General features: G+C 29.0%; 2 protein-coding genes across 2 annotated transcripts; one reads left to right on the forward strand and one right to left on the reverse strand.

Moving 5' to 3' along the window:
* Window positions 1-542: 542 nt before the first annotated feature.
* On the forward strand, window positions 543-1,403 carry LOC132934125 (uncharacterized). Its single transcript, XM_061000398.1, has one exon. It carries the CDS (start codon window positions 543-545, stop codon window positions 1,401-1,403), a length of 861 nt encoding a protein of 286 aa, XP_060856381.1.
* Window positions 1,404-6,712: 5,309 nt separating this feature from the next.
* LOC132935213 (class E basic helix-loop-helix protein 22) lies at window positions 6,713-12,553 on the reverse strand. Its single transcript, XM_061001692.1, has 5 exons — window positions 12,232-12,553; window positions 11,943-12,029; window positions 9,957-10,157; window positions 7,804-8,086; window positions 6,713-7,719 (listed from the first exon to the last, which is right to left on the reverse strand). Exons 3-5 carry the CDS (start codon window positions 10,151-10,153, stop codon window positions 7,609-7,611), a joined length of 591 nt encoding a protein of 196 aa, XP_060857675.1. The 5' UTR covers window positions 10,154-10,157; window positions 11,943-12,029; window positions 12,232-12,553; the 3' UTR covers window positions 6,713-7,608.
* Window positions 12,554-18,049: the final 5,496 nt, after the last annotated feature.

An 18,049-nucleotide genomic window follows, 5' to 3' on the forward strand; every position in this document is an offset into this window, starting at 1 on the left:
GTTAAGCATAAAACCACAGTCATTTTTTATGAGCCTTTGAAATTAGACATTGTATATTCACCCGTAAATTAACAAATCCTCATAGAACGATTCCAAGCCTTGAATAATACATTAATACGTACACAACACTACTATAATCAATATTGTAATTTGTAGGTATAATATATATTGCGGAATCATGAAAATTATTACAAAATATATATAGATTATCATGAATTATAATATTATGATGTACCTATACACTATAATAATAGGTATGCATGCACTATGCAGGTGCTAGTGGTTGGATATTGCACTTAGTCCACAATATCATAATATATCTTATAATATATTTTTATTGAGCGGCATTATCTTAGCAACGTTGTATTGTTAGTACTGAAGGAAAAAATACAAACACATTTTTTTTATTTCTATCTACGCGTAATATTCGAAGTTCGAGAGAATTACGAGTAGAAAATCGCTTAAATAGATAATCAAACAAAATTTGACCGTATACACTCACCCCCGAAACCACAAACACTATTACAAACACAAACGAAGCGATGAACAAAAAAGATGTTAATGTGTGCGTATCAGCCCAATGCTGTTGCAAATTGATAATGAAATGTCCTGAAAAACCGGCCCCGGCGGCAGCTGTGAAACCACGCAATCCTTGCGGTGAACGTGCGAAAAACCCCGAAATGAGTCTATGCGATTACTTAAAATCGCAGTCCGTTTCGGACTGGATGAAATCCCTGCAGGACAATCGTGCCGGGGCGAAAAATCCAAAAGACAGGCCGCGCGGCCCGGTAAGGCCGGTTGTGGCACCAGCTCCGGTAAGTCGTATTTGTGAACAGCCGCCATCCGCCGACCGCGGAGCGAAACAACCTCAGAACCATCACCCGGATATTAAGCAGAATCCGGTCCAAGAAGATCGTAATATGTCGCAGATCATCATCAACATCGGGACGATAATAACTAATGGAGTCTGCAAGCGGGACTCGTGTCAGCAAACTGATTCGGAAGTCCAGATCTCCGTCAGTCCACCGGCCAAATGTCCGACCTCTGCTTGTCCACCGGTCGAGCGCCCGACCTCCATCTGTCCACCGGCCGAAAAACTGATCATTGCCTGTCCACCAGCCGAAAAACCGACCATTGCCTGTCCACCGATTGAACGTCCGACGTCCATATGTCCACCGACTGAAAATCGGACTTCTGTCTGTTCACCTGCCGAACGTCCAACTGCCGCCATCCACCCTAAAGTCCGTTCACCCGCGGTTGGATCTATTCCGGTGTCACGGGACCGTTCCTGTCGATACCAGGGCAACACACCATCTGCTATTCCAAGCACAGAGCCGAAATCCTGTCCCGAGCCCAAAATTGTGTTTAAGGTGAACTGTTGTTGTACCTGTCACTCGGACTAGCCTACCATAGAATAAATGACGGCCGATAAAGTTATACGTTTTTAAAGCAATTTGTAATACAATTTCAAAAATGTACAGACAATATTCCTATCTGATGATCCACAAGTCCGAAGATAAGTGAAGAAACATAACTATATACCTAGTCAAATTTTATTATAATATATTCGATTTTTTAGCACATGACAATTTAAAATTTAAACATAATATTGTCACGTTTGACAATGGCTCTATAACTTATAACTTAGAGAATATTTTTTTTTGCTTTTGCGTTTTTGAGTATAATTAAAGACAAGCTCAACATTTTTGACAAAATTTCAAACACAAATTTTAAGGGGGGCGTGCATATAGGTGATTTTATCTTTAAAAAAGGGGCGTGCTGTATCTGAGAGTGGGAAATTGGCAATATATAATATAATATTTGACATTCGATTTTACAAGTATTTGTAACATATGTTGTTACAATATTATGATTTTAAAAAAACCCGATAAAAACGTATCATTTACCAACTTTCAATTTTATTTAGGTAATGTGATTACAAAGATTTCAATCCAGCAATAATGTTTTTATTTGTGGATGAAATTGTCCAAAATGAAAAATGTATAAAAAATATTTTATAGAAGATAAAAAGTAAAGTTTTTATCGGATGATTCTATCGTAGTATGAAAACGTGGACACAAAAATAACTCAAATGTAAACTTTTATACGAAAAACTTAAAAATAACTTTTGAATCTATAGAACAGCGATTTTAAACAAAATGCATTTTGGTTATGAGGTTGTGATTAAAAATTACATTATTTAAGTTAGTAACAAAATATATGAACCTTCCTTATAAAGTTATACATTTTATGAAACGTTTTTTCATAATTTTTTTTTTTATAGATGAATATATCATAATATAATATTACTTTTGCTTATTATTATAATAGGTACCTATCATATATAATTTGATTTGTATAAAATGTTTTCTTAATCAAGATTATTTATTTCAACAATCGAAATTCAACATTAACAAGACATAATACATTTTATATTACCAATGAAAATGTATACTATAATGATAGTTGATGTGTGCAAAACAGGGACTGGCACCTTCAGAATTTTACGGTTCCGTTTCCAGTTCCGGTAGGTAGGTACCTACTAAATTATTTCATCATGGTGTTTTGGTACTGACTCAATTTTTTAGAAAATTTAATTCAAGGATTCTGGTTCCGGATTTCCCATCTCTAAATAAATGTAACAATAGTTTATAAAATCACTTATGCACTTTTTATACCCGAAAAATTGATTACATGCGATGGAAGTAAACACAAAATAACCGTTGTAAAATCAGATTTGTGTAATTTATAAATAAGAGTTCCGATTTCGGATCAAGTTAGGTTTCAGTTCTCAATATTTTAAGAGATTTTGTTCATAGTCCCTGGTGAAAAATAAGCACACCTATTATAAGGCTGTTTATTATAACTATTTTTATCATATAAAACATTATATTTTGTAATTTATTTAAACTGTTTTAGTTTTAAAATCCCTTGAATTATAATTTCATCAAACTGAACGTTACGTACGAGAAAGTTTTTAGAATTTAAAAGCTGAACAATAACGTTTATCTATATCAACTGAATATTAAAGCAAAATAGGGATCACTGAAACTCCCACTAATATAATATTGAAACATCTTGTTCTGTTGTCCAAAGTGGGAATATAAATAAAACGTAAACTAAAATATTTCGCCGACATAATAATATTACGAACGGTGGTTTTTTTTTAAATTAAAATTCAGTAAACAAAAACATTAATTAAATTAACATTTCAATTATAAACTAGGGAACTCAATGTTTTAAGCTACTGTAAGACATATTTATGATAAACTAACCTTGTATTACATTGTCAGGCTTTTTTATACTTAAAAACAAAAATGTTATCAACATTAAACTAAAAAAAATAAATTCAAATTCAAAATGTCTACGAATAGTTGTTTAATTAAAGGCAAAATATTTTGGAATTTATGAAATGCTAATAAAATGTAATGATAAATATTTGGTGAAAAATTCAAATTTCTACGATTATACCTTTCAAAATTTTTTTTATGTAAGTAATTGTTAAAAAAAATAAAAAATGTTGTTAGTTTTCCACAGTTTTTCCTACAAATTGCACTTATATATACCTAGGTAATACAACATTTTTATATTAGTAAAATTAACTCAACAGAAATACATTTAATCAAATAATAATTAGTACTATGAACTTTTAATCATCATCTAAAAACATATTATAACATGAATATACTATTCAACATTCCAAGTTATAATACAATAATATATTTTTTCACAGTATAGGTTAGGTTAGGTACGTATCTATATACATATTTAGCGTACTAATAAATTTAACTATTACATTTATTTATACTTTTAAATTCTGCAAAATAATAAGTTATAACTCAAAATTAAAATTAAAAATTTAAAGATAAATTAATTTATACAGTTTAACAGGTATATGGAATAAGTACCTACATACTTATATTAAAACAAAATACAAAACATGTGACATAACTTGAATAGAAAGTAATAATAAATCATTGGGAGACTCTATAGTTTATAGACATTTATGTACGTTTCAGATGGTCTGTAAATTATTAACAGAGTTCGAATTCGTATGCAAATTTGTATTTTGACGTAATTAGTATTATAATCAACCCAATATGTGGTAAAAAATTTAAATATACTAGAAAAAATTAGAAAAAAGACATTTGGTTTCTGAATATTTAGTTAAAATAATAAGTTTAAAATTATGGAACCCTACTGTAAATACTTTTCATTCAAATATCTGTGTTTTGTAGGTAGTTTTAATCTATAAGAAAAAAATATGATTCAATTAATATTAAATATGTATCCTAAAAAGAATTTAATAACCTAAATGATTTGTGATTTTTTGCAGGTGTTTTAATCGATAAGGAATAATATAACATTTTGTTTTCTATAGTACGACAAGTAATTATTTCAAAAATGTCTAAAAAAACACCAAAATATACACTAAAAGAATAGATGAATCAATATGCAATTAAAATCGTAAAATAAGCCCTAAAAAAAAAAAAATGTATACACCATAAAAGTGTCATGGATTAAATCTATGTCATTATAGTATTTACTATTTAAAAGTTTTAGGTACAATTGCCAAAACTTGGACGGATTGAATGGATTTAAATTCACCAATAATAGTGTACTATATTTCAATTTTAATATTTATCATACATTGTTAAATCACCAAAATGACTTTATATCAGTTTGTATATAATTGTATGCTTAAAGACAGCCTCTTAAATTTGTTATACAATAAATATAATATTATATAAATATTTTAAATATACTAAAAACAAAACATTCTATGGTTATATAAGTGTATATTTAAGTGTTTGATTTTAATCATAACGTTTAGTTCCTGTTTTAATATTATTTAATATACATATAATTACATTTTTAAATGTTAGGTAACAAATATCTACTTCACTTTGAATAGGAACATATTTTAATTTTTTTTAAGTATCTATATCCTGTTTGTGTACCTGGTGATGTTTAGCTTTGTGTACAAAATTTACTAGAGTCTAGAGGTACTATGTAAAATTGTATTTTTAAGTAAATAATATTAGTTGATGACAAAATATAATAATAGCATAGTAAGTTAATACATCACGCTATAATTTTAATAGAATATTAAACTCAAATAAATTAGTAATAGCACTAATAGGCTCATTAGGTATATTAATTTAATGTAAAAATATTAAATAATAAATAAAGTTGATGTTTAAAAATAAAAATGTAGTGCTTGTTTGTATTTATTTATTTTTCATAAATTATTAGGTAGGTATACAAACATGGCAACATTTTTAAATTCAATAGTTCCTATAAAAATAAAATCATTAAATATTACTGGTATACATTTTTAAAAACAATAAGTGCCTCATATGCATAACTCAAAAACAGTGCGCGATAGTAGGTCGTATAACACTATAATTATTATTAGTAAAGTATTACCTGCAGGTACCTACGTCATTTCATAGGTACCGACCGGTAGTGATATAATATGTAAGTAATAAGTAATTAATTATTTATTTATTTCTATTAAGATGTATTTTTAATATTAAATGCCGACAATATGAAATGGTATTAAAATCATCTATAGTAATGTTGGCTTAAGAGTATTTCCGAAATAGTTATATTTAAACATTTAACAAAGAAAACAATTTCCAATTTATAATAAAATGTTTTTCTAGTTTCCGTGCTATGGAATTAAGTTATTTGAAAATGTGTTCATTTGTCAGTAGGTACCTAGGTAGAAGTGATTTTATACAATTTGAATAAAAAATGTTATAAAAACAATTATAAGTGCATACCTAACCATTATCGTTTTAAATCTTAAATACATAATTATGAAGTACGAATTAAATACTGTTTAGGTAGGTTAGGTCGTATAGTGTCTTATAACTTATAACTTATAAGTATTAATTTTTGTTATTATTAAAAAAGAAAAATATGATAATTAAGGACCTAATTGAGTTATTTATTTTAAACATTATAATGATGTCAAATACAAAATAATATTATACGATTTTTAAGCTATCTTGTTTTGTATAATATTTTAACACTTCTATTTGTTTAGAGTTATTTTTTTTTCCTAGAGATAACTTTTTGTTATTATAATATTTTTGATGAAATAAAATATAAATTAAGTGGACAACACACCCGTTTTTTAAAGTGTTTTATTTAGGCAATTTTAGTGACATTTTGAGAAAATTAAATTTTTACTCGAATATCTTTAATTATTAATTCAAAGTAACTTACAATTAGTGGTAGGTTAGGTACCTATCTATGTTAGTACCATAACTGGTTATTAAATAATAAATTATGAGATTATTTAAAAAAAACAATTCAACGCGAAACAACTTAAGCTACAGTTTATAGTTACCAAGCGTAATAAAGAAGAATATAATATATTCTGAGTTTTTACTAATTATTATTGTTTGTATATACATTTTACAAAAAAGTTATTATTTTTTTTTTTCAATTTGGTATTTTTATGTTTTTCAAACTGATATAACTGTTTTGTACTAATGATAATATCAAACAAATAAAAACGTAATGACAACAAAATATATATGTTCTTGTGTATCGTGTATAAAATATAAATGTGATTTCTCAGCTATGACTGTAGCCAAACTCAGTAGTTATTTTTAACGTAAAACAGTTTTTACAAACAATTTGTATTGATGGGCGTGTTGTGTCCTCTTAAAAAGTAAAAAAATCACCGAAGGCAGCATGAGACAAATGCATTTTTATTGTATACAATAATTGATAAAATAATATTATGTTTAAGAATTGGATATGATAAAGATTAAAAAATACATGTTTTAATTTATTATTCCTATTACAATATGAGTCTAGTCAGTAATTGTATTAAAATGTATCAATATAATTATGAAATATTTAAATGATAAATTATAGCATTAATATTATATTATAAGTACTTTAAGTGACTAGATTTTCCTATCTATAAACTAAATAATAGTTTATCGTATGCATGGCAGTACGTATAGCTAAATTAATACATATTATAAAGTAGAAACTATTTAGGTGCTAATTAAAATAAAATACATTTTTAACTTAATAAGCCATCAATCATTATTTACACGAATTTAGTTTTACCTACCATTATATGTAAAGAATACGCAAGCAATTATTTAATAGAAATGATACATGAGTTATAGTGTGGGAAATATTGGTACTCTAAATTATAATTTATTCATTGAAAAGAGGCTAACAATAATAATTAGTCTGAATATTTGAACACAAAATCATTATGCTTAATGTAAGTATATTATGTTACAAAGATGTGCATTCATGTACAAAATATTATGTTTTTCAAATGTCCGTCTACTTCATACAGACAGGTCAAAAATATAAAATCGATTTGTATTTATAACAACTATGATAATATAATTTAATATATAATAATATTATTATTGTGTGTGTAATGTATATAATATATTATTATGTATTAATAATAATTTATGAAAATCACATTGTAAAACTTAGCGACGTGTTGTTTGCTTAGAAGTGTTAGTAGTCCACTCATTAATATTGTTTACATTTTAGTATATTATCATATTATATTTTTATATTTTTTGTTATAAAAGCGGTCATTAGTGTAACATTTTAAGACTGTGGAGAATCTGGTGAAGCGTTGGGTGAAGCCAATGAAGGTTTAATGGGATACATCGAAGCCTGTAGATCAAAACCTGGTGGCATTGTCATTGTTCCTTGAGCCTAAAAATTAGAATAAGTCGCAAATAAGAAAGAAAAATATTGAAACTGAATCTCAAAACGCAAGACACGTGTTCTCAGGTATACCTGTATGTAAGTGATCAGTCTTCTTAATTCTTCTAGAGCGTTTGCTTGCATTAAAATGTAATTTTTTGCCAATAAAAGCGTAGCGATTTTCGACAATTTCCTTACGGACGGCGAGTGAGCATATGGTATGACACTTCTAAGTTCATCCAGCGCATCATTCAAGTCGTGCATCCTTCTCCTCTCACGAGCGTTGATATTCAACCTGACGGACTTGCCTTGCTTGGACTTGGACTTGCCTCCCGCACCGGACATTGTCGAAGTGCCTTGACCATTGTTAGGTATTCTAAATGTAAAAATAAGAAAGCATTGTGGTAAATAGTAAATATAAGAGTATGCCTAAATAATATATATTTGTATGTTCGCAGCACCTTTTTTTGTAACGAGATCTCATCTGTTTAAGAGGATGCTACACCCGCATGTGTTGTCTCCGTTTTACAAATGTACAACATAACAAAAACTGTTTTGCGTGGGAAACAACCGAGAAGGCTAAAGTCATAACTAAGAAACGAGATTTTCACTACCTACATAAAATGGAGAACTATGGCTGTGCAATGTCGTTTTTATATCACTCATGCGAAATAAGTTATTCAAGTTTGAAAAAACGCAAACAGTAATGATTTTTGAAACAGTAATAACTTTTTTCGTAAAAATGATAACCAAAAAAATAAAAACGACATTGCACAGCTAAAGTTCTCCTTTTTATATGGTGAAAATCTCGCTTCTTAGTTATGACTTTATCCTTCTCGGTTCTTTCCCGCGCAAAAAAGTTTTTGCTATGTTGTACATTTGTAAGACGGAGACAACACATGCCGGTGTAGCGTCCTCTTAAGGGGGCATTTTCACAGCCTCTATCGTGTAACGCATAGTCACAGAATTGTTCAAAAAAGTGTAATGTATGATGTTCACAGCACTTTTTATAGGTATTAATCTGTACATTTAATTGTCATTTAACAATAGTTACTTTTAATGTTAAATTCGTCATTGTATGTGTTATTCAGTATTCTTTACATTGCAGTCATCGAATAATCATTTTTGTATGTGCTCTTACTATTTTAGTAATGAACGGATATTATAGCTAAAAAAATATATTTTTAAAAATTTAGTAGGTATATTCCAGATTTACTGGAATTGGAGTATTTCACACTAAATAAACTAGGGAAGAAAAATCAATGGTATTTTTTTTTTTTGTAAATCTATGTTTTTAATGAAATTGAAAAAAAAAATTAAAAACGAGAATAAAAATAAAAGCAACTTAGTATAATAATGAATTATTAGTTAGGTACTTAATACATGACTAAATTAATTTTGTTATAACCGAATAATAGTTCAGTGTGCCAATATTTGTAATAAATAATAAATTGATTACAAATAAACAAAATTTTGAAAAATTCTATGATTACACGGCGTAGAGCATGAGGAAATGTCTGGTTAAACTAATGAAATCACAATGTAAAAAAGGTGATGTGAACATATAAATGTATACTAGCCACTTACATATTTTAATTTCGATTCGAATATATACTCTTAATATACCTAAATGGCAATTGACAAATGCAAGTTATCACAACAGACATAAGAGGTAAGAACCACCCCTATATCTTTATTCCTACACGAATAAAACGAAAACAAACTATGTCATTTTTTATTTTTGGAAACCTATTTTCATAGATACTTACACGAAAATGACAATTTTTCGATACCAAAACAAATTTTTTTCATACTTTAGACTTACAACTTTAATTTAATTGGTGACGAGTGAGGTTATTATAATTTGTTTGTAAATGAGTACTGAATTAAATAAAATGTACTGCCAACACTATTTTGCATTATAATTCTTAGGTAATGAAGATAAGTCTAGATCGGGGGTGGCACGTTGGATAAATTTTCACGGCACACAAAAACGACCAGAAAACGGTTTGCTACTCCTGGTCAAGATAGTTAAGGTGTTATATTATTATGTAATAATGAACAGTAGGTACCGATTTAATTGTACCTATCTATAATATGTAGGAACTTATAAGTACCTACTGAGGTACTGGTGATTTTTCCCGTAGGAACTTACATATTATTATAATATATAACCGTTGTCCGTTCACCTGGTACGTTTCGTGTGGGAACATAGCAAATACTTCTTATTTACGGATTTCGTTTACCTGTTGTCAGAACCATTATTGAATGGTTGACAAGCCGGGCCCGGGCTATTTTCGTCGGAGGCCACTGATGATGGTTGCGGGAAATAGTATCCTCCCAGTCCAACGGCGCTCAGAGGAGTCCGTCGGCCGGGTACTTGGTTAGATTCACATGCAAAGTACGTGCCGTTGGTTTCCAAAGAACTAGACGTGAAATCCATGGTCCTATAAAATGTAAAAAAGTCATTTTTCATAATTTTGCCAAAACCTGACTGCAACTATATACATTTTATTTCTACTACTATTACTGTGGTCTTCTGTGGTCTGACGCATAAGCTTCAATTGTACAGATATTATGATTGAGACACTTTGAAAAAGTCAATTGAATCAGCTTATCATAATAATATATTGTATTTCCGTATCAATGTATCAAACTGATTATAATATGATGTATTTCATTATTAATAGATTTAACTATTATATTTAAATTAGAATATTTGATCATGTTATTATAAGTTATAATTAACAAACTAACCTGTACCTACATGCATATTAGGTATATTATGTAATAGGTACATAAAGGCAGTGTTCGGATTAGATAAGTATTTTTTTATCTAGATAAAGATAAAGGTAATGCAAATCAAATGTATCTAGATAGATATAAAATATAACCTAACTCGTATTTATCTAGATAAAGATAAAAAAAAATACTTTTTTTCTAGATAAAAAAAAGATACAATTTTTTTTTAAATAGGTTTTAAATATAGTTATATTTTAGTTGGACACTAGAAACATAATAATAATAATGATATAAATAAAAATAATTACATTATTTATAAACCATAAACTTGGTTTGAGAATCTGTATAAATGTTTAAAATGTGTTATACAATTTCGCGATTTTTATCAATAAAAAATGTATCTAGATGAATTTATTTAGATTAGTAAAAAAATATCTAAGATGAACGTTTAGATACCTTGTAACTATTTATCTAGATAAGTCCTAACACTGCATATAGGTAAATCGATGTCATGAATAGGGATGTTAGGATGGTTAATTATATCTAAACTCATAAAAATAGATGGTTTATTGTTGGAAACAATTATATCGAATTTAAAATTAAAATCATAAGTTTTCAAAATAATGTATTTATGTAGCTTATGGATACGTAATAATTTAATATATTTTTAATATATTTTAAAAAGCATCGTGTTTAAAATATTATTTATGTTGAATAATCAATAAAAACAAAAAAATTAATAAATAAATAAAAAAATGGTTATTAAAATATGTGTAAGAAATACTGTAGAGTTTGAAATTTAAAGTTATAGAGGGATAAAAGTTCAAAATAAAAATCATACCTTATTATTGCATCACAGTTCCATAAGTTAAAAAGTAATATTAACTCATTAGGTACATAATGTGGGCAATGCCTATACCTATAATATAGCAATTTAAACGAACAAAATAATATATTTGACAAAGTTATTCGATTTCTAATTAAACTATTACCATTGCACCAATGAAGTATAGATATTTATATATTATAATATATATGCATTATATACGATATCCAAACGAATTTAACTGCTATTTGAATCCATCGTAAACATGCAACAGTCTTTAAGTATAATAGGTAGGTGCAAACTACTCTCCAATAAAAAAAAAGTCATTTATGCAATAATAACAAATATGCGTATAATAGAACAGGTACAATAAATTGGAGTGCAGCTACCTATAAGTGGTAACCTTCATGTGCTATAATGAACAATGGTACTATGTAGTTCAGTGAATGCTATATAAATATCGGTAAGTAGGTATTCATGTTGAGGCATTCTTAGACTATCTCGTAGTTTGTCAGTCTGTGTATACCTATTATGTAATGTTTTGTTGTCTGTGTATACGGGCATACGGCACGTAAAAAACCAACGCCTAGCGTCATTTTAAATAATATGTATGATAGAAGCCAATAAAATGATTTTAATAATATCAAAACTATAAAATTCTTACAGAATCCACGGAAAACAGCTTTTTCATTTGTTGACAAACGGTGGTTGTGGCGGCAGCGGCGGAGAGGCTGCGGCGGAAACGAGATCCCTGTACAAACACGTATAGTATATATATATTACAACAACAATCATGACAGTAAACAATATATATATATAACAATGACGACGATGCTCGATTATTAGGTATCTAATAATATAATATAATATTATTATGTTTGTATACAATAATAATATTAGTATCTATTTTGGATTAAAACTAGTATGAAATATTATTTACACAGACTACGTACCTCGTATATGATATGCGACGACAGAAATAATTAAATATTCACGCGCGCTCGTCGTCGTACGATGTTCGGAACGGACCGGCGGCGGCGGCGATGACGACGTCTCTCCCGGCTGTGATCCCGCGGCGGCGGTGACGGTGAGATGAAGCGGGACAAAGCGCGCGCCCCGTGTGACTGTGTGTGCGTGCGTGCGCGTGTGTGTGAGCGTGCGTAATGTTTTGGGACTCGCGTAAAAGTCGATAACGGGTGTCGTGGACCACCACCGCACCGCGACTGCACCGCACCGCGACGACCGAAAACTCGTCCGGTTCTGCGGGTCCGGAAAACCGAATAAAGCGCGGCGGTGGCAGCGATAAAGCCCTCGCACCACTCGACCGTCCGTCCGCCCTCTCCGTCGCCGTCCGCCACCCTTAGCCATCACCACCCGCTCACCGCCAAACACCGCGACCAACGACTCGGTCACCCCGCACGATCACTCGGCGGCGAGCTAGTAATCAGAAATCCGTGATTTTCAAAGGGATGACAGATGGTGCGGCGGCGGCAGAGGGGAGATCCCGGACGGCTCGGCGGCGACGAGCGTCGTTACCGTGGTAACCCCGCCGCGCCCGGCGCACGAGTTATCGACACCCTTTTTTTGGCGGCCTTTACGGTGGTGCTTTTGCTAACAGTGCCGCCGCCGCCGCTACCGTTATATAATAATACATTATTTGTACTCACCCGCCCACTCGACTATCACCCACCCACCAACCCCTCAAACTAGTGGGGCCGAGGCTGAGTTGCTGCACCGACGGAGCACCGCCACCGATCCCCTTTATATTATTTATTATTATTATTATTATTATTTTTTTGCTTCGTTTTGTTTTTCGTTCTCTTCTGCGCCACCGCCGTTATACCATCATCATTATTATTCGGTAAGACTTGGTAAACGTCGATAAAATGTGTACACCAATCGTTGTTATGTAAATATATAATACGTAAATTTATATTTACATATTATAATATTACATAATATACATATTATAATTTATATGAGGTGATTTATTTAATTATGGCCACATTAATTTTCTGTCATTTTTGTTTTGTTTTTAATAATAATTTTTATTGTTATATTTTGATTTATTTATAATACTTCATTTTTACAACAGTTTATTAGTTATTAAATGTAGATCAGAAGTAATGACCACAATTTATTCAGCGTACCTCTTGCCAATTTATTCTTCAACATTAAATGTATATTAATTATAAACATTAACAAAAAATTTATTCAATATTTTTTTATTTATTCATAAACATTTTTAAAAAAGTACTATACGTTTGATAATGAAATTAATATAGTTCGTTGTTTAAAATATTAAGAAATCACTGTGATGCCTACAAGTAATTTCGTAAATTTTCAGAGTAGGCATAACTTATAAGTTATAATATTCCAACTATAACATTGTGTTAAGTTTATATATAATTTTTTTTTCTCACAAACTGAGTTGTAGAATTATTTTAGCCATGTAGGTATAAGTATACATATATATTTATTTATTTATCTATAGATTACCACGTAGTCTGTAACCACGGCAGGTCTTCCGCGTCAAGCCGTCTAATGATATTATATTAACCAATACCTATAATAGGGTATAGTACGCACGAGTCCGGAGTGACTTACCTTATAAAGATCCCAAATAGGTACACTTCACTCAACAATTATTATACATAATTATTGTTATTACCATTTTATTACCATAGGCAGTAGGTACCTACGGTTTATGGTTAACCAACCGTGGCCCGTGGCTGCGGCCGGCTAAACATAAATACATAATACATATTATGTATTAATAAATTCAATCAACAATAATATGGATGATTGAAAAGACATGCTATTTTTAGGTGTTATCGAAGAGCATATTACTGACCTAACCAAAATGGTAACATTAAATATTAAGATTGTGGTATTGAAAATTGATAAGTAATAGTTAAGTAACTTACTAAACTATATTATTTCCTACTGATACAGGTAAGTGGCGATACTAGGTACCTACTATAATATAGCATGTATATCTACATAGCTTAATAATATATATTTGTTAATTTATATGTTTTATTTATATTATTTACCAAAATGGTAACATTAAATATTAAGATTGTGGTATTGAAAATTGATAAGTAATAGTTAAGTAACTTACTAAACTATATTATTACCTACTGATACTGGTAAGTGGCGATACTAGGTACCTACTATAATATAGCATGTCTATCTACATAGCTTAATAATATATGTTTGTTAATTTATATGTTTTTAGGTCCATACACCAAATTAAATGTTTGTATATATATTTTTCTTCATACTGATATCTTTTAATAATTTAAAATAACTAGGTACCTAATTAATTTTCAAAGTAAATACCTTCAAAATTAAACAGATATTAGTTATTACTATTTGAAGGTTATTACTGATAAAGTTCATTAGCTGAAAAATAACTAAATTTATGGAGCTGTGTTGGCAGCGTGATTAAAATAATAAAACGATGGCAGCTGTCAATAAAAAATAGACAGTAAAAGAGGGTTTAAAATATTGAATATCTACTTAAATTCTTTCGGCTACGACTGTAATTATAATATGAATCAATAATTAATAATAGAAAAATGATATGAAATTGTAGAAACAATTAGAGAAAATAATTGTCCGGTATTTAGGATTTTAGTAGCTGACAACTGGTTATAAACTATAGAAATATTTATTTAATTGGGAAAAAATATATACAGTAATACTAATTTACCTACTTCAACTTAATCAAAGTTTTAATATATTAAAATTCCATCCAATGATATATTATTATAATATGCACATATTGGTTTTTCATTAGACTATAATTAATAATATGTATATATCTATAATAGTAAATAATAATATAAAATTATTTTATTTTATATCAGATAAAAAAAAATTTTAAAAGTTTAATAGTTGACAGGCGTCAATTCCGTTAGATAATTTCCTTGTGCAGGATTGAGACTATATCTAATTTTGTGTTATTTTATCGACGTAAAAAGGTAGATTTCGTTCAACCCATATCAGCACACTATGACGCAAATAGACCCTTTTTAAACCTTTTTTGTCCGTTTACAAAACTAACATAGCTACTGATACATACCATCCTACTGATTATAACATGCGACGTAGGAGAGAATGACACTTCATCTTTCGATAAAAAATACTGATATTTCAGATATAAAGACTCTTCAATTACATGACATATAGCTCCCTATGTATGATTATCAGGTTAGTTTCATGCTTGTACCCTAAAACAAAATTGTATTTTACGTGATTTAAATTTTTTTTTATTTATTCGAATATTTAATTTTTGGATATTACATTTTTTCGTACTTAAGATTTTATATATTAAGTTGTATAAAAAACTGGTTCTGTTATAAAATATAAGCCAAGTACCTACTAGTACTTATTTGCATTAAGAGCGTTCTTTGTTACCCGCATGTGTTGTATCCGTCTTACAAGCGCGTAACATAACAAATTTTATGCTAGGCCGATCACGTTTAGCTCCGTTAGTTTAAAAATTAGAGGAAATTGAGCTCTTATAAATGTTCTTATAATGTAAATGTAAGATTGTTATCTAGTCAACCTCATAGGCACATTGCTATATTTTAATTTTTAAGCCAGTTATGAGTATTTTAAAATTGAAAATTGTTTGTACATCCTAAAATACTTAATTATTCACTATATTTAGGTACCATTTTTGATCTTTTTCCTGGGGAAAGGAGGTTTTCTTCAGATAAGCCAATATTTTTCTGAGCATTTGTATTAGTATTTTTCTAATAAGCAGGTACAACAATTAGTACCGAAATAATACAAGAAATATATACCAAAATAAATTTAATTTGCTCAATAATATAATCTTACCAATAATTAATTAAAAAAATTGATCAAATATACATTTTTTTACTAGTCAAAATTGTAGTTTTAATATAATATAAATTAGTAATATATTTTAAGGGCTACTTTAAACTTAATGCATACTAAATAGGTATGTGTACTAAACAATTATACGAATTTAAAGAAAAAATAGACACTTACTTTCGACTTTTTCGATATTTCTACAATAAATTTATTCATTTTAGCAAGTTGTCGAAACACTTTTAATTTTGAATCGTTCGCGGATAAGAAATAAAATAATACAAGTGTCAAAAATAAATGCATGTATTAAACAAACAAATAATAATTTTAAGCTATATGAGACACGTTTTCACTATCAGCTGCCATTGAGACTCGAGTCGGCCGATCACAATAAAATATAAATAGGTATACACTATACATATTGGTATAATAATAGAAAATGGTTAATCACCAACTATAAATAAATGTGGAAAGAATACAATATAATAAGAATTCCAGTGCTTCAAAATTAAGTTAAACATTGGTTCTCAAAATATAAATTAGTTAATTTATTATTATATTGATATTTGAATTTTTTGAAAACTGAAATCGTAATTTTTTGGAGCCGCAAAAAGATATTCTTGCGACCCTGTGATATTTTCAGGGTCAGTGTGACCCCGTGCGACCCCCAGTTTACGCCACTGAACTGAACTGTTATCCGTTTTTATGTTTGAAATATACCTTTAATCTCTGTTGTTTGCGAGAAATGTACATGGACCGATTATCCGCAATCTGTCGTAAATAAAAACTGGCCGAAGTCATAAACCACAGATTAATATAAATGCTGTTACATACCATTATTTTACCATTAATAGGAAATAAATAATAATATTATATTTTATGCATAAAAACAAGAAATTATAAAATCACAAAAAAATATTGTAAATTTGAAAAAGAAAAGGTTGTTTTTTTGAATAGGAAAAATTTTTGCATGCCATTATTTTCGTACGTGTTAAATAAGAATTATGTAAAATGTATTATTTATCGAAGGTATTATTATAATAGTCAACAATACAGCTATGCAGACTGCAATTATAGCGAACACGTCATGTTCTATTGTGTAGATATTGGAGATATCTATTATAGGTATAAATACTGGACTTGATATAAAACCATTGTAGTCAAATATTGTAGAAATAGTTTACAGACAAAACTTTTTTGGTTTTTACGTGTTTAGGATAAGTTTCAAGATGAAAGTGTCATTATTCATATTATGTACGATCATAACAGTTTTACAGGTAATAATTGCATTTTAATAATATTTAATACAATTATTTTCATATTGCCCCATATTGCAAATTGTTCAATTAAGTTCATCAGAACACTCAACCCTCTACCAATCAAAAAAATTATAGTTACACCTATGCTCAAACTCCTCATTTGTAGTAATATATTTGTAGAAATAGCCAATAGGTGGTTTCTATATAAATATTGTCAGATTTTAAACTGTTGTTCGTGAAATAAAATTATTTTATTTTAATTTATCACAAATTGTATATTTTCCGTATATAATCTACAATAGTACACTACAGTTGGATTATCCGCTGTCTTCCACGGAATCGTCTACATACCTATATGTATACAAAAAAATATATACGTATTGTATCTTGTCATTATAAATCATTATAGGTTTAATTGGGTTGTGAATTTGTCATAACCGATAACTCGACAACGACGTAAAATACGCTTATTTAATATAAATACACGTGTAGGTATGTACTTTTATTAATACACATTATGTTATGTTCCTTTAACACTAGACCCTCGAATGTACACTGATTTTTTTGCACATAAATAATTTATAATTTTTATTAATTTTTCATTATACATGTACATACATTCATTGTACATAAATGTGTATCTTTTTTAATAATACATATGTAA

This window comes from Metopolophium dirhodum, chromosome 1 (assembly GCF_019925205.1).
Source record: "Metopolophium dirhodum isolate CAU chromosome 1, ASM1992520v1, whole genome shotgun sequence".
Taxonomy (NCBI): domain Eukaryota; kingdom Metazoa; phylum Arthropoda; class Insecta; order Hemiptera; family Aphididae; genus Metopolophium; species Metopolophium dirhodum.

Excerpts from the sequence above, each read along its gene's own strand:
- LOC132935213 (XM_061001692.1), bottom strand. The coding sequence starts at position 10,153 with ATGGATTTCACGTCTAGTTCTTTGGAAACCAACGGCACGTACTTTGCA. Across the intron at positions 8,087-9,956 it reads AATAATGGTTCTGACAACAG|AATACCTAACAATGGTCAAG; the intron begins GTAAACGAAATC and ends TTTTACATTTAG. Across the intron at positions 7,720-7,803 it reads GACTGATCACTTACATACAG|GCTCAAGGAACAATGACAAT; the intron begins GTATACCTGAGA and ends TCTAATTTTTAG.
- LOC132934125 (XM_061000398.1), top strand. The coding sequence starts at position 543 with ATGAACAAAAAAGATGTTAATGTGTGCGTATCAGCCCAATGCTGTTGC.